This window comes from Amblyomma mixtum, chromosome 7 (genome assembly GCF_055824585.1).
Source record: "Amblyomma mixtum isolate Tamu chromosome 7, ASM5582458v1, whole genome shotgun sequence".
Taxonomy (NCBI): Eukaryota; Metazoa; Arthropoda; class Arachnida; order Ixodida; family Ixodidae; genus Amblyomma; species Amblyomma mixtum.
Genome location: NC_143018.1, coordinates 79,831,961 through 79,846,580, shown reverse-complemented (window position 1 = coordinate 79,846,580; position 14,620 = coordinate 79,831,961). Strand labels below are relative to the sequence as shown.

Here is a 14,620-nt window from a genome sequence, read left to right as displayed (position 1 = left end):
ATTTCATGGGCAGTCAATAGTAGAACATAAACATCAGAAAAGGTAATTACACAGAAAGAAGTAGAATCGAAATCCATTTTCAAAAAAGGGGCCCAATATGCTGTAAAAAGGAAATAAAAAAAAATAGTTGAGTGACTCTATGCTATGGAGTTAATTTTAGCCTGAAATAAAGATATACAGAGACATATAAATGATATGAGAACACAGAACCTGAAAACATTGCACCAATTTAATAGTAGTAAACCGATATATTATGCTTTGGGTTTTGAGAAGACGGACGGGATTTTATTTTTAAAACTGAGGTACAGTGCGGCTTTCTTGAGGGCACAAAACCAGTGCCGGGCCATGGACAGATTGTGAACCGTAAATTCTGCATGTTCGGGGGGAAACCAAGAAAATCAGGAGCAGATTGTAGGACAAAGGCCTATCAGTATACGTATGTTTGAGAAAATGTGACGAAATGTCTTTCAACTTACTGATAAAGAAAAACTGCTAAATTCTTGTACATTCCTGACATGGTTGAACGCTGATTGTTTCAAAGTGTTGATCTTTTAGCATATTGAGAGTCTTCGGGAAGTCGTTCATGGAGTGCTTCATAGCACTCTCAGTGGGAATTATAGAACGACGAAGCCAGCCAGCAATGCTTAAAAATAGGCTAATTGAGCTATAAAATGTGTTCTAGCGCATAATAATACCTGTAGTGCCGGGCGCCAGAAATCAGATAGATTCTGCATACAAACCCTGCTAATACGCTTCTATTACAGTTCGGCGCCGGCTTGGAGTTAGACGTTTGTAGATAATGGTTGGTTCTAAACTTATCGGCTTGTAGAATTTCAAAAGCGCGATTCTGCTTGCCACGGTGGCAAAAAATGTGCTTGCGCCTAGACAATGCCTATCTTGGGTTGCGACTTCATGAGGAGACCGATGGGCCGGTTTGGTGACGCTACGCTCGCCCTCTGCTACGGCATGGTGACGTCATCAGTGTTACTGACCTGATTAATAAAACATTGATATTTTGCTGAGTCATGAGCATGGTTTGCATGGCTGAGTCATCTCCCATGAATCATGCACACTGCTCTGCTACATGGTTTCTATACATAGCAGTTAGCAGTAATTAATCACCCCCGAAAAAATTGTCATGATAAGCCATGGCATTATATGCTCGTCATGACCGCGTATCATGTATTTAGTCACGATCCGCATATCATGCTTAGTCATAAGCTTCACCATACCATACACTCACCCTCATCGCAATACATGAGACCATGACTTCCATACAGACCGATTACACACCAATTAATAATGCTTAGCCATGACGTGACATGAGCATCATCGATCATGTATGATGTATCATCAGTAATCGCACACCTTAATGTAACCACACATGCCATGATTGTTACTACACACACACATCACACCAAATATCGACAGTGTTTGGCAGCGACACAACAATACAGGGAAAAGTCGATCCAGGAGGCCCAAGCGCACACTCAGCGACACTACCTCCTTCACATTCAGGCTGGAAGACTACGACAAAGCAGGCGGCTGCTGCCGCCGCGACAGGGCAAAGTGACGATGAAGGTCAGCAGTATGAGCGGTGACGAAATTGCATGATGCGTATTCGAGACCAGGGATTATTTATTAGTTCATTGGTTTGTTTCTTTCTCAAAAGTACCAATGCAGAGTGCATGGACGATTTCTTTAATGAATGTCATGAAGTGCGAAGGAGTAAAATGGTCCACTGCGTCGCCAATAAAGTGATTCGCCCGTGAAGAGAAAAGAAATATTCAGCTATAAGTTATTTACTCGGAGTATAGGTGCATTTCACACGGAGATCCACATATGCTAATGTCTTCAGCAGCATTAATGAAGAACTGCTTGTAAGTGAGGACAATAATGCATGTGTTTATTCTGCTCACGTGACGTTAGCAATATTAGCTTTTAAATATTTTGTGTACTTGGACCGGAACTAGCCGTTGGCTATGCGTCCAAAAAAAGTCTAGTAAGTGTCGTGGACATTTGTACAGCATGCGGATGCGACGGGCGTCGCTGGCGCTGAGTCCCTTCTTGTCGTAGGTCATTGGCAGACGTCTTCCGTCCTTGGTCAGTATGGTTAGCAGCCCTGGCGCACGGGAAAACGTCTCGGACCCGTAGAGCATCACAGACTTCATGTCAAAGGGCGTCAGCAGTCGGTTTTCAGATGGCTGCCGCTTCTTAAAGTTGTGCATTTTGCCTGGAAGTTCAAGTAGAGAAGCGCAGTAGTATTTTAGTAGAGACACGCGGGAGTAAGCACGAAAGTCAACCGTGCTATGTTGTACCAGTGCCTGCAGCGACAGTAGCTGGACGCAAACACAAAAGGCTGCAAACGTACGCTTTTGAAAACAATGGCAAAGTGCCGTCTTTTTCGAAAAATATATATTGTACGTCTAACCAACATCACCGACTTAAAAAAAGTGGTGGGGCTTTAACATAGTTAAACGGAGTAGACGTGTGAAAGCATGTGTTCATTCTTCGCCTCTTCTTTCTGGCATCTGCATGTGCACGCAACAGCGTTTCTCGCTCTTCATCTTCACACCCTCTCTTCACTTGGCTGCAGCTGGCACGATGCCCTGCACCTATTGGCTACAGCTGGCGCGATGCCCTCCTCCTATTGGCTACAGCTGGCTCGATGCCCTCCTCCTATTGGCTACAGCTGGCTCGATGCCCTCCTCCTGTTGGCTACAGCTGGCGCGATGCCCTCCTCCTATTGGCTACAGCTGGCGCGATGTCCTCCTCCTATTGGCTACAGCTGCTGCGATGCCCTCCTCCTATTGGCTACAGCTGGCTCGATGCCCTCCTATTGGCTACAGCTGGTTTGATGCCCTCCTCCTATTGGCTACAGCTGGCGCGATGCCCTCCTCCTATTGGCTACGGCTGGCGCGATGCCCTTCTCCTATTGGCTAGAGCTGGCGCGATGCCCTCCTCCTATTGGCTACAGCTGGCGCGATGCCCTCCTCCTATTGGTTACAGCTGGCGCGACGCTCCTCCGAACCCCAGCTTACCCGAGTTACTCCGAGGCTTTACGCAAGATTCTTGGTTGGGCTTAACCACGCTAAAGAGTGCTTTGCACTAAAACAGCGAACATTTGAGCTGGATTGCTGGTGAAGCGGTCGTCCGAGGTTCGAACGCCGGACCAGGATGAATTTTTCTTGAACTATGAAGTTTCTTTCGAAGTTGTATAGCTTTCCTTCGTAGCCTTAACGCTATACTTGCGGGGATGCCATGAGTAATTACTCCCCTATTACAAATCTACTCCGCCTCGGGGGATTCCCCTAAAACATTTGACCAACATTGCTGGTATTCATATGAGAAAGCAGCTAACAGCAGCTCTTGCTTCCTACTTACTGGTTTCGTGCTTACTGGTTACAGTCCTGGTTACTAGTTGCTTGCTTAATGGTTTCAGAAAACATACTTAGAATTTTTTACATCTACAATGCTTTCCTAGTATAACTTTTTTTCGCATCTATGAGCACGCTTGAACTCGAAATCAAAAACTTGGTTCCATTTGTGCTGAATGCTCTGGCGGGGTCACTACTCTCCACTGCGTGAGGCTCGAAATGTCCGTGCAACTGCTTTAAATGTGCGAAACAGTTCGTTGTTGTTCTGACCACTGGATGGAGTACAGAGGTCGTGGGTACAATTTTTGCGGTCAGGGCGTGTCTTTATAGACCTACGAGGAATGACCCTGAAGCTGAAACAAGAAAACGGTCTGAACACAGCTGCCCGTTTGGACCTTGCATGTAAGGACAGTGTTCAACAATAAACGTATGGCAAGTATGGCTTAGGGCTCACAACTTTCCAAAGACCACTAGCTTCCTGATGGGACCATTTATAAACGTTGAAAGCCATTTATTTTTCTGGAGCCTGTGAAGGGCCTGAGGTAGTATGTAATGCAACAATAACTGTCTTCAAGCGGTCTGACTGCTCTAGTGAATATCAGGATTTTACAAATAAAACGCTGCGGTAACTTATCCTTTGACCTCACGTCTCTCACTTTGCTCGCAAAGATATATCTCCAATGGCCACAGCGGTGGTGCTTCATTTTTTGAATGGCTGTCGCTACGGGAACCGCACCCGTTTTCTGGCTTTCGTAGCTCTGACACTGCGGTATGCCACTGTTCCCAAAAGTTGTTCTAAACAAATACGCACCTTCCTTCACGTTTTCCGGGAAGATCACCACGTAGTCGTCTCTGTCGGAGCGCGTATGCTCGTGGTAAAAACCAGCAGCATGTAGCAACTCGTGCATAACTGTAGCCTTGGCGAGGCAGCCATCCTTCAGAGACAGTACTTGCTCTCCCCCCTGGCGGCCGATGAACGAACTGCAGCTGCACAGTACGGCACATGAGGCTAGGTTTTGCGACACGACTGCAACATCGTAGAGAAACACAAGAGAAGGAGATGAGCACGAAGAGGCAAATGAGCGCAAATGCGTCTCGAACATCGGTCCGTGCAATGTCACTGTCTTGTATTGAGGCTAAATTGCCGAAACTAAAGGGCAACTGAAGAGGTTTTAGAATTCAATGAGCTTCATCCCATTGCTGCCTGCACCCAGTTTTTGAGCTTTGCAGAGGGAACATACCTCCGTTGCCAAAAGTAAGCATTCCGTATAGTTAGCGATTGAAATATGCTCCGGAACTTGGGCAGCATAATCTGCCCCCTAAAAGGGAATACGCAAGAGGACAGCGTACTTTCTTTTTACTCTCATACAGGGACATTCGTGTTTATAATGTGAATCAGTAGAGTCGGCGTTCATGTCTGTTTTGCTACAAGCGCCAAGTCCTTGCCCGAACAAAGGTGCGAACTGCTTTTCCCGAGCGACCAAGAGTAGCCGCCAATCGTTCTTACCCGTCGGAAGAATCAATGGAAATGTAGTCGTATTCTGTTGTACGCTGCACAAAGCGTAAGCAGCTCACGGCCTCAACCGATGCCATTCCGTCCCGGATCTTCTTTATGTCTCCAGCTGTCGAAATAAGACGAGTAAAATGTTGCGACGCTGCTTACTTCGAAAGCGCTTCTGCACATTTATATCTGGGGATTTATAATTTTTTAAAATAACAAAAAACCCAAGACGAAAGGCGCCTGCTTACACCTGACTAGATCGTACTCATCGTAAATTTTGTGCTGCATGTAAGAAGAAAATAATAAATACTGCTTCTCACGCACTACAAAGAAAGCTCGTACATTGACAAAATATAGTCTACACAAACGTTGGTAGGAAAATGACAAATACAGTGAAATTTGGTGCGCAGCGCGCAGAAGCTTTAATCGAAAAACACAATTGAGGAAAATAACCAGGCGACGACCTGTGGCAATGCACATTAGATCAAGAAGCATCTGCGGCTGGCAATTTCCTAACGTAATTGATGCAGAGGGATAAATTTTTTTCGTAAATTATTATTTTTTTTACATCACAAGCTGGCGATTCAGAATTTAAACTTAGCTGCATGCATGTGATACCTTCTAATTTGCACTGTTCTGGAATTCGCTGTTGAATGAAATGTTTCGCGCCTTAATAGGCATGTCATCCCGAAGGCTTCTCAGTTATTTATTTGCCGCTGTAAATGTGTGTAAATGAATTTCCGCATTTTGAAGTTCCCTTATCCCCTCCAAACCGCATTTATTTTTAATTCCTGCAGTTGTGCCTCGTATGTATGCTTATCCCGGACCTAAATAATTTATTTTATAAGTCATTTATTTTAGTGCGATTAGTAAATTTGATGTACTAAGCGTAATATTTTGCGCACATGTTTTTTAGCGCGGTGAACTGAATATGAAATGGAATATGCCTCGGCTATTTGGGACCCTTACCAATCTTACATGGTAAATAACATTGAATCATTGCAGAACCGCGCAGTTCGTTTTATTTACTCCGATTATTCACGTACACAGCAAGGCATCACAGCCTTGAAGAAACGGGCAGGTCTCAATGATTTATGTCTCCGCCGCAAAGTTGCACGACTATCCCTTTTTCATAAACTGTATCATCATCCGTCACTTCATAACGACATTCTTTCTTTGCCTCCTTCGATTTTTGACCGCCGCGATCATCCCTTTAAAGTTAGGCGTTTCACGTGCAGAACATTTAACTATGCGCATTCATTCTTACCACGCACAATATCTGACTGGAACACTCTGCCTTCCCACATCGCAACCACAACTGATTGTGATAAATATTTTAATCTTCTATTTTCAATAACTATACTGCTTAACTTTTTGCGTACATTGTCATTTTATTTGTTCATGGCTTCCTTTTTTTGCAGGGTATGTTACTAAAATGATTCTTGAATTAGTGTTCTGTTTGTATAATTTTAATACTGTAGTAATCTTCACTTTTTGCCGTGATGCCATACCTTTGATTCTTTTGCTTGTTTATGTAATGCTAAGTGTTTTATTTGTGGTTTTGTTTTATTTTGATCAATTGCCTGTACCACCCCCCCCCCCGTCGATCTAATACCCTCTCGAGGGGCTTTAGGGGTATCTTGAATAAATAAATAAATAAACAAATAAATAAATAAATAAATAAATAAATAAATAAATAAATACATAAATAAATAAATAAATAAATATGGTAGCTAAAATTGCAAAAAAAGCTGTTAGCATCATTCTGTAGCCAAGCCGGGAGTCCCACCTGCCGCTGATTACCGACTTTAAATATAAATTTGACGCAAATGTTTAAAAAGCTCTGACACTGGGATAACAGGTTCACTCACCAGACCTGGATTTGATGACGTAAGGAATGACACCATTAGGCCATAGCCGCACATCTCGGGTCACCACACCCCTCTGCAGAAGAGTCATGAGGAGTATTCTCAGCTGTCCAGACGTTGTTGCAGTCAGACGCACCGACATACCAAACAATTCCTTGCAAAAGTATTTTTGAGCGGGGAAACCGTGGATGAAAGTAATTTTTTCATATAATGTGAGATGTCACTAAAAAAATCAATGCATCCACAGATCACCCGACAGCAGCCTTTCTTTGATTTTCAATTAACTTTTTTGGTATCGTCAAAAACGGTCCCCATTGTTTTTCTACGGCAGTCTTAAAGGTGCAGTGAAGAGGAATCTGAACTCGTCTTTTTGCCGCGGGAACTCGATCTACACGTTCCGAGCATTCTTAGAAACTGCGACTTATTGCCCTGTGTGGCCGATTTCCCTAATTAAATCGAATTAACGTCCGGCTCCCGCCTTTATTTTTTGAATTCTGCCCGTACGGTGGGCGGAGTCGACCAACGCGTGGAGTGCCATTCAGCCAGCTCCGTGGAGGCTTTGCTTTCGCTTTATTTTGTTTTTTAGGTTTCCGTGAATAAATAGTTTCATTCGCCGATAATATAGCCGCAAAATAAGCCCGCAGAAATAAAAATACGCGCGGACAATTTGCTACTACGGATTACTACGTGTTACTCCGCCGATGGCAGAGCGGCAAGCCGCCACGGGACTGGGTGAAAGGCACTCCACGCGTTGGTCGACTCAGCCCACCGTACGGGGAGAATTAAAAAAAGAAAAGGCGCGAGCCGGACGTTAACTTGATTTAATTAGGGAAATCGGCCACACAGGGTAATAAATCGACGTTTCAAAGAATGCTCGGAACGTGTAGATTCAGTTCCCGCAGCAAAAAGAGTTCAGATTCCTCTTCACTGCACCTTTAACTGTTCGATGAGATTGATTGCAACACTTTAAGAGGAATATTTTGCTACATATAAGAAAAATGGACCCTTTGCTTCAATCTTTCTATAAGAGTATCTTGCAATTTTCCACTTTTCAAGAATGTCGGGCATGGGGTCAGAATATGATTCAGCACTTCACGTGTGGATCCTTTGCGACACAAGATGCGGCTTTTTAGCGCAAGCAATAGGGTTGCTCGAAAGCCCATTCATTGCTAGCGGCAATATTATTGCCCAGAAAAAAATTGGACTTGTGATTTGAATTTTCGATTAATGTCTTTGCGTGGTGCAATATTGCGCCATCCCTGCCGGACGTTGGTGTCATTGACAACGGCTGCACAGTTATGAATCTTTTTAGGCGAAAGCCTTTAATGGCTCATACTGTCGTGACAAAGACGTGTTAGCAAATTTGTCCGCGTTTCAGATTGGTCGAAATGGTCGTGACGTCACTGCGCGCGAATTTTGACGGGTGTCCACCGAAATATGTGAGACAGTTACTGTGTAATTTCCTTTCCTCAAATACAATTTTCATTTTCTTCATTACGGTCTTTCACTCCGCTTCCTCCCTTCCTGTACGCTGCGGTTCAGGTGTCCACCGAGATGACAGAGAATTACAGCGCCATTTCCTTTCCTCAAAAAGCGTTGCGTTCAAAGGGCAACGCATTGCACCGAACGGGTGGTGGCGCTCTGTGGACTCCCTGGCAGCGATACAACACGCTGTTGCGTTCCACTCCTAAAGGCAAAGATTAAGCGTCATTAATTGGCAGTTAATTAATGCACCAACAGACTGTGAAGTGAACAATCGCGTAGTAGAATGCAGCACTCAGGCTTTCGCCTTGCACCACTTTAGCCGCTAAAGTTCCTCGTAATTTTTTCTCCATTTGCATCAAAGAGGCACATGACATAGGGAAGTAGGCGGTAGATATCGAGTTCTACCGCCTGTTCCATCTGGAGTGTGTCCTGGCTCCTATCTGCTTTACTATCGCCTGAACATGGCCTGCTCCCGCGGGAATGTTCTAATCAGAGATAAGAGGCACGTGAGTATCCCAATGCGGAACAGAGTTCGAACCAGTCGGGAGCTCACGCCTGCTGTCTCTACTGATAGGTTTTTATTCGACATGTGCCTTAGAGAAAGATAAGGTAGAATCGTGCATCTACCACAGCTCATGCTCACATGACTTTACGCCTGAGGAGTTCATTACTTCTTGCGTTCGTGCCATTAAATAACATTTCCAATAATTACACTCCTCACTTTTATTTGCGAAGATGTGAACGCCTCAATAATTCGTTCAAAAATAAAAATATGCACCGGTATAATGGCGGTTTAATTTGTGCAGACGCCACGCGATTACATGGCATCCAAAATGGCGCTTATGTTGGCAACACTCTTCTGTCAATATCGGTTGTAGTAGTTACACTGGATTCGAGAAAGAAATTGAATGTTGAATATTTCCGGCGGATTTTGACGCTCCAGAGTTCTCTATATGGCGGGATGCCTGTCTACCGGACTTCCCGCGGCAAAAAGACGAGCTCAGAATCCATTTTAGTGCACCTTTCCGGCATCTGAATGACAAAGGAGCCGCCGCGGTGGCTCAGTGGTTATGGCGCTCGGCTGCTGACCTGGAAGACGCGGGTTCGATCCCGGCCATGCTGGCCGAATTTCGATGGAGGTGAAATTCGAGAGGGCCATGCACTGTGCGATGTCAGTGCACGTTAAAGAACCGCAGGTGGTCGAAATTTCCGGAGCCATTCTCTACGGCGTTCCTCATAGCCTGAGTCGCTTTGGGGCGTTGAACTGCGTAAACCACAAACCAGTGTCAAGAAGAAGAAGATATTCCCGCTCTAATCACCTTCTTTTGGATCTAATAATTGATTATTACTTGTTATTATTGTGCTTTCACTAGCTGTGTCAATTGAGTCATACAAAAACAAATTCTTCATTTTAAATATGAAAACGCCGAAGATATTGGTGCATCTTCCTCGTTATATTTTATTTACGACTTACTGGAATTCAATTTTCATAGTAATTGAAGATATATGCGAAAGCCAATGGTTAGGTTTCGTTTTATTGGGATGTAACGCCCGAACGCATACTCAGGCTATGAGAGACTTCATAGTGCAGGGCCCCGGATAATTTCGACAAACCTGGGGTTCTTTAAAATGCGCTGACATCGCACAGTACACACGCCTCTAGCATATACACTCCATCGAAATGCGACCGACGCGGTCGTTATCGAACCCTCGTCCTTCGGGTCAGCAGCCGAGCACCTTAACTGAGCTAACGAGGCGGCTGAAAACAAAGAATGTGAAGACATTGAGGTATTCACCTGCCGTTGTGTTATCGGGTTTTTGCGGGAGAGACATTTCGTTTAAGTGTCACATGTCCAACGGTCTTGGACAAAAATTTTGAAAATTAAAAAATTGTAAGGCCCTGTTATGAAAATATTGAAGGTCCATTATGCTCAAGTGTAGCAACAACTTTCCCTTATAGTGTTTCCATCGATATCATCGAACCTTAAAACTGTCTTAAAACTAATGGGGAACGGTTTTGACGATTGCAAAACGGTTAATAGAAAGAAAAAAATGGGAAAGTGCCGTTGCGTCATCAGCGGATATATTGACTGTTATAGTGAAAAATAACATTGCATGAAAAAATTTCGTTCATAACTGCGTCCCGCTAAAAAAGGCTTTTGTTCAGAATTGTTAGGTATGAATATAGTTGAATTCAAGCACGCCTTGGTATTTTCATTTTCGCCTCTCTATGTGCTATCTTTTTCTTACAGAGAATAAACTTACATTTAGAATGTCGGCAACGTGAAAATATACTTGTTTTCACGTAACAGTGCGCCATCTGTTTCTTATGGAGCAGAAACTTCCAATTCGAATGTCTAAACCTTGGAACTTTCTTTGACACGCCCGTAATTAAGACTGAACTAACAACTATATCCAGAATCGTGTAGGCATGGAATGAATTATAGTACACTTTGTTTACAAGGTGCTGACTTACATCCTCGGGGTAGCCTTTGGGTAGCAGGATGTCTCCTTCGAAATGGCCCTCCCTCTCGAGGAGATCTCGTGGATTTGGGAGACGATCTTGAGGAGACGATGAGGAGACGCCTGCGTAAAGGGAGCCAGGAGTCACCAATAAGAACGGGCCCACTACGAGTAAATCTAGAATGAAAAAACTACTTCCACGCTACGTGGACATTCTCGGCCCCTATGTAAGAAAAGAAAGTTCAGTACCTTGTTACCTGCGTTTTTACTAGCAAGAACCTCTAAATCTCTGAATCACTGCCGAACCTTCGCGCTCCTTTAGGCGTTTTGAGGTTTAGTGACCAGCTAGGCAATAGCCACAAAAGGGGCCTGCGGAAATCGATAGAGGCGAAACTCAAGAGGCGCCCGTGTGCTGTGCGATGTCAGTGCACGTTAAAGATCCCCAGGTGGTCGAAATTATTCCGGAGACCTCCACTACGGCACCTCTTTCTCTCTTTCTTCTTTCACTCATACCTTCCTCCCTTCCCTTACGGCGCGCTTCAGGTGTCCGCCGATATATGTGAGACAGATAATGCGCCATTTCTTTTCCTCAAAAACGAATTTACCAATTTACCAATCTCTGGTATCACTTTCCTCTCTTTCCGCGTGTAAAGAGTTTAACAAACTATCATGCAAATGTTTAATAAAGTGGTTTTTTTCTGACTCCCAAATCTCTTAGTTCATAAAAGCAAGGCTTACGACTGCTTTACTAGTGCCTTTACATGCTTCTTTCTCACGTTGGAGAGTGAAAATGCATATTATTCTAAAGATATAACAGGTTGCATATCCGCTTCGAAATGCCCTTCCGAGTTCCGCATAAAATAAAATTTGGTCAGTTTCGGAAATATGATTGCTTACGTCACTGGCTGAGCGGTAAACTGCCCATTGATAAGGTACTGTCTATTTTTGAGCTAAACCTTGCTACACATGGTGTCACTAATGCCATCACAACATTAAGTGCAGCTAAAATTAACCTTTTTTAGCAGTAAAAACATGGATGCGTCGCAGATGTGTTTCTATTACGACACGTTGTATTCTAAAACCAATTTTGAGTTGGAAATAACACTGTGCAGTCATGACTCACCGCCATTGAGATCGTGCTTCAAAGTGACGCCATTGAAGCCCGGTCGTCAGCTTCATTTTATACCTCCTGCAGCTGATTAGTAATGCCTCGATTCCAGAAAACTGCTGAGTGAGAACTAAAATCACTAACAAAACGGATGCGGGGAACTAAGTGCTAAGAGACGGTTACTTTTTGAGTGCACGACAGTATCAGATATGACACCATAAACATACGATCGCGAAAAAGTAACATAGGGAACGTTTCACCGTTCAAACGTTTTTCTCGCACTGCCTTCTCCAAAAAATCGGGTTGCAAGTAAGCAAGGTTGGTCTCTTTCCTCAGAGAGCCCACCGACTTTTTTTTCCTATTACAAAATGTGAGGTAAGAATTGGAGCGCCGAAGAGTGTTGTATATTATTCTGTCTACAACTGTGCGCACAGCCGTTCGTAGTTTGGCATACCGTAGCTTTAAACTGTGAAGGTCCCTGTCTATCTAAGTCAAGTGCTCGACGAGCTGTATGGACGGCACACGAAAAATCTTAGCTAATGCAGTATTTAGTTCATTTAAATACAGTAAACGAAGCCAGCGTTCTTTTATGCACAGTCATAGCCTCCTTTACAGTATATGGCAGCTTTTTGCTTGAATGTAAAGTTCCGAGTTTCTGAACGCGGTCGATGTTGATCTGACTGGTCGAAATATTTACCGCATATAAACCTAATGAAACTGCAGGGTCTTCCGCCTCTTTCAACGCTTCATGCTGCTTTTCTGGGATGCCAGAAAAAAAAAGAAGATGGTTCGTTCAGTATGCTTACGTTAGCTTCAGTTCTGGCAAAAACAGCAGCTATTTTCAGGGAGAGTACCAGGAGTGCTGCTGCTCTAGTAGGGCTGTTATAAGCAAGGGAATCCAGGGATTGCTCCAATGAAATCACGCGTTCGGACAGAGTTTTGCTCATACACGGCACCCTGCATGCCACGCATGGCTGCTAGATAAGCTAAAATGTTTGGCTAAAATGTTTCTAAGAGTTCAACGGAGCAAGCTTTATTTCTACGTTGCCCGACAAAAACAACAAAAACTCTGTGAGAAATATGCAACACCACAGTCAACAACAACAACCACGGTACGACAATACTTAACCTAAAGTAGCCTCCTTGGTGTCAAGCGTAGATGACACCACTAGCAAGGAAAGGTTTCAGCTCATCATGAACGACTATTTAGATAATAAACCTGAATGCCAATACTGGGTGAGGTCATTGTGCATCAAAAAGTGCAGCTGAGATTAGCGTTCATACACATGTGCCAATATTCCGGATTGCGACGTGTAAAGGACGTCTTCCATGTTCTCGAAGAGAGGAGAAATTTGTATTCATCGCGGTCTTAATATTGGCATTAAACGGGAAATGCTCAGAGAAAAACAGCCAGTAACAGCGCGGACATTTGGAAGCCTTGCATCACGGAAGAGCGGTTTTAAATACAGGATTTGAGAAGACAGCTTTGATCATGAAGGGAGTCTAGACGTCTCTGTGACAAAGTTGAGTCGCCATAAGTACGAGAGACCCACCGCCGCGATGGCGTGGTGATCTGAGCATGCGACTCGTATTCAGGAGGTGCGGGGTTCGATTCCCAGTGCCGCAAAATGACCACCGGTTTACAATGAATTCAAGCTTTCCCTAGCCTGGTGCTCGGCTTCCCTATGGTGAAATGCTTACAAAGTGGGTCGCTGACCTTCCCTTTCGTAGAAGAAAAAACACCGAGCATTGGCGCTATTTGACCACAGATGACCTCGCTTCATTAAAATTCACTGAGTACAACAGACCCCACTGTTGCACGCTGGAGAAGAGAAAAGGTAAATGAACGGCAGACATGAACTGATAAGCTTTGCTAAATTTGGCGCACTGCTACCACACATTTACCAATCGCAACATATTACCCGATGCAACAAAACGGGCTGCAGGCTGTTTAGAAATTAACCGCAGATCTAGTGAAGCAGCGCTACGGCACAGGGCCAAAGGGGAGAAAGGGACGAACACAGCGCTCAAAATCTAGAAATATTCTAGAAATAGAACACCGCAGATATTTTTAACTGGCAGTGCATGTAACCGAGATGATACTTTTTTTTTATAATTAACCAACAGGCTCGCATAAAGATCTGAATGTACACCAAAAGGATTGGTTTCCATAAGATTAACGTTGCCATTTGTCAGCCACGGAAGGTTGCATAAGCACTGAGTTGTTTTCATTCGTCCAGAGTGCATCAATCGGAAAAATGCTGTTCTACTTAGCTGAAAGATGCAGTACTGGGAAATAGCTGAACACCTTACCTTCCAACGGCTCTGAAGTGGTGGCAGGTGCAGGCGCCTGCCACGCAGGTGACGTCAAAAAGAGCAGGAGAACCCATGATGCCAGTGGGAAAGCCATACTGCTGATTCAGTGTAGCTGTCAGAAACTGAGTCCTTTCTTAGTTCAAATGCTAGGTCACTGCCTGCTCGCTTTCCTGCCGTCTCAACACGGCGCTTATATACGTCCACAACGTGTGTACGTGTGACGCCTTTCTCGCTGACCTTTGTATAAGGTGACTGTACGCAATCAGTACTTTCGTGCCTAAACATTATTACGCCACAAGCCGGTGTCCCATGCAGTGGACACTTGCAATCTCGAGCAATGGCGGGAAAAAAACCTTCAATGCCAGGTTCCTGGATGGCACCGCAAGAAGAAAGCTTTGGCAAAACTCTTCTTTATGGAGATACTACGAACTCCACAGGCTCTAGAAATCGCGTCAGTCTGGCTTTGTATACAATCAGATAAAACACAATGGATCGGCGTCGC

General features: G+C 44.2%; 1 protein-coding gene across 1 annotated transcript; it reads right to left on the bottom strand.

Moving 5' to 3' along the window:
* Nucleotides 1-137: 137 nt before the first annotated feature.
* Nucleotides 138-14,365, bottom strand: LOC149336604 (astacin-like metalloprotease toxin 5). The gene is made up of 7 exons (XM_089554185.1): nt 14,116-14,365; nt 10,708-10,817; nt 6,750-6,822; nt 4,885-4,999; nt 4,189-4,364; nt 1,959-2,233; nt 138-161 (listed from the first exon to the last, which is right to left on the bottom strand). The coding sequence occupies exons 1-7, from the start codon at nt 14,210-14,212 to the stop codon at nt 138-140; spliced, it is 870 nt and encodes a 289-aa protein (XP_089410311.1). The 5' UTR covers nt 14,213-14,365.
* Nucleotides 14,366-14,620: the final 255 nt, after the last annotated feature.